The sequence below is a fragment of the Tupaia chinensis genome, unplaced genomic scaffold (genome assembly GCF_000334495.1).
Source record: "Tupaia chinensis unplaced genomic scaffold, TupChi_1.0 Scaffold138665_1, whole genome shotgun sequence".
Lineage (NCBI taxonomy): Eukaryota > Metazoa > Chordata > Mammalia > Scandentia > Tupaiidae > Tupaia > Tupaia belangeri.
In genome coordinates, this window is record NW_006198557.1 from 450,934 (window position 1) to 453,990 (window position 3,057).

Consider the following 3,057-nt stretch of genomic DNA (forward strand, 5'->3'; position numbering starts at 1 on the left):
GGTTGAGCAGAGGCGCCCCTGATTAACTAGGAAACCAAAAATACCCAACAGCTGTCCCGGGCCTGTGGGCATGATGGGGGTTGCTACCAGGAAGTGGGGCCTTGTCCCCTCTCCTGTTAACCTCCAGGAGAACACTCACGCGAGGGCGTGCCGCCCTGACAGCCCGAGTGTCATTCTCTACAGCCAACAACCCCCAGCTGTATACAGATGTGCAAAGTGAGGCTCGGGGAGCTGGGGTCTGGGGGCAGGGTACCAGAACGAGGACTTGCACCCAGGTCTGTGGGACTCTATTACGGAATTGGGTATCCAAACCACCCGCGATGGGGCTGGTCAGCGGTACGGCAGAAAACCGCACGCTGTGAAGCTGACCCACAGGGGAGGGCCCCGGCTCATGTGCAGAGCCTTGAGTAAGCCGTGCACACTCGCGTCCACGGCCCACAGCTGGCTGTCGCCGGAGGTACACGACAGCACCAAGGCCCAGGAGCCGGCTCTGTCTGTCTCACAGAATCAACACATACATAATCCCGAAACAGATTTTTAAATACATGTCCACGGCCAGGAGGTGGCACGCAGGTTGAAGTGTCCAGATCCGCATGGCCAACTATGGGGTTCAAATCCCAGACCTGAGGGCTTGAAAATCAGGCTGGGTGTATATGCGTCCCTGCCCCAAATCCTGAGAGAATGGAGAAGGGACAGTGGCATGGCCATCCCCCCGGGGGTGATTTTCCACTTTCCCTGTGTCTCCTCCTCGTAGGAAAAAACTAGAAACGAATGAACTCTGGCTCTTCCATCGGGCATCTCTGCTCTTGGAAATAGTTTAACATCTCAGGAGAAGAAGGATGGTTTTAGTTCCAAGAACATTTTTTTTTAAGAAATTATTTTATTTAACTTTATTTATTTACTTATTTTAATTTGACCAGAGAGGGACAGAGCAAGCGAGAGAGAAAAAGGGAAAGTGAGAAAGCAAGCCGCCAGGTCTGGGACCCAAACCATGGTTGGCCATGTGGGAGTCCAGCCCTTAACCACCACGCCCCCTGCCGACCCCTGCAAGAACACGTGCAGTAGGGCTCTGCAATGGCGAAAATTTGCAAGTGGCACTTACACCGCAGACCAGGGGCTTGCAGAAGTTCAAGGGCCCATGAATCAAGCAGCCCTTTCTGTACTGGCCGACAGTGGGACGGCTTTCCAAGGTGGGCAGTTGGCCCAGAGTGCCCCCAACACCTCTCTGCCCACAGCCCACGGTTCCACGTGGCATAAAGGGTGTCTCTAGGGGATTGGCAGGTGGCGGGGTGGTTAAGACATTGGACACTCCCACATGGCTGACCACAGTTTGAGTCCCAGACCTGGTGGCTTGCTTTCTCACTTTCCCTCTCTTCCTGGTCAAATTAAAAAATAAATGAATGAATAAATAAAATTAAAAAGGGTGTCAGTATACGACAGCAGAGTTCCTGTCGGAGGCTGAGCACGCTGTCCAGCTGACCCTAACGTGGAGGCGGCAGGGCGGGCCCTGGAAGCCTGGTCTCCCCCAGGAAGTCTGGCGTTTGGGGTCAGGAGGACAGCTCTCAAAATGGAGGATTTCTCTTTTGTTCTTTGGGTCCTTTAGTATTTTCTAAACGGACATGGGATGAATGAGGGAACAGCACTAAGCGAACCGCACGAGATGGAGAGCACCTCCCACGATCTGCCCACAGCGCCCGCTGGCATGGCTCACCCCTGGACGATGCCGCCGGTGAACCCCAAGTGCTCCGAGAAGGACTCCTGCGAGGGAAGAGAGAGAGGTGAGAGTCAGGGCCACAGGCCTACCACGCAGTCCACGGCTCCGCTGTCAGACAGGGCCCTCGCCCTGCGCTCAGGCAGTGCCCGCGGCGGCTCGAGGCCGGCCAGGCGCAGACGTGGAAGCAGCTGTCCGCCTTCCTTGGGCTCCCCATCCCGGAAGAGGGACACTAGGCAAATACCACGTGAGCACACAGGACGGCACCCTCCCTCGGGGTGCTGAACGGAGCCCAGGGCTTTCGACAACAGCCCTGAGACCTCACACCACCTCACACCCAGAAACGCGGCCGTGAGACTCTGCCGCAGAAGCCAGATTCCCAGGCTCGGGCCCGAACGGGATCTGACCCGCATACTGTGCTGAAGCGGGGGCTGCTGCCAGGACAGGCCCCTCGGTGAGCACAGCCCCGGGAGGGAGCCCGTCCCCAGAGCGCTGCGAGGGCGGCCAGCGTCTCCCCGAGGGCCATTCCCGACACCGCGTGGGCCGAGGACAGTGCGTGGGGCAAGAGGAGGACCAGGGCGAGCCGGGTGTGCGGCCCCGTCGGTGGGCGCCGTCGGGGGACCCGCGCAGGCGCACCTCGATGTGCTGGAACATGTACGGGTGGTTGCAGATCTTCCGCAGCTGCATGATGGTGTTCATCAGCGTCTTGGTGCCGCCTTTGCCCTGCGGAGGCAGGCCAGAGGGTCCTGAGTGGGGGCTCGTCACGGGCTTGGGGTGTGTGGGAACAGGGCAGTCGGGGGACGTGGCTCGGGTGCAGCAGGGGGGAGAGGGGGCGGGGGAAACAGAGGTAAGGCTGGCAGAGCCGGGCTGAGAGCTGAGAGCTCCGCAGTGCCAGCTCTGCCGGGCCTGGTGGCCATCACCAGGGGCCTGTCACGAGGAGGGCATGGTGGTCCCTCTGGCTGTGGGGCAGGAGGGAGACGGGGCTGGTGGGCGGGCAGGTGGGCGCTCTGGGCCAGGAGCTAAACCGGGAGACTCATGGCGCCAACGGTGCCGCTAAGAAGGGGTCTAACCCCAGCGTCCGTGGTGGAAACGGGGACGAGCTAGGGGAAGACTTCAGTCCTGGTAAGGGGGGTGACCCTCGGAGCTGACAGCCGCTGCGCTGCAGACCCCACCCCATAACACAAGAGGGGTGCTGGGAGCCTCAGCTGCTAAGGGAGGGGTGGTGGGACTCAGGGCCATCCAGCCCGCTGGGCCCACGCAGGCCCGCACTGCGATGCACACGGGACGCCAGGAGGCAGCTGGGGAGGCTCGCGTGCCCTGACACGGGCCGCCCGCAGCTCTAGCCT

At 60.6% G+C, this 3,057-nt stretch overlaps 1 protein-coding gene across 1 annotated transcript in view; it reads right to left on the minus strand.

Moving 5' to 3' along the window:
• SMARCA4 (SWI/SNF related BAF chromatin remodeling complex subunit ATPase 4) overlaps window positions 1-3,057 on the minus strand; it is a gene marked incomplete in the record, with an annotated part of 97,591 nt that overhangs the window by 45,322 nt on the left and 49,212 nt on the right. Inside the window, 2 exon segments of the mRNA XM_027765557.1 lie at window positions 1,712-1,758; window positions 2,348-2,434. Of these exon segments, the coding sequence (XP_027621358.1) occupies window positions 1,712-1,758; window positions 2,348-2,434 (134 nt within the window).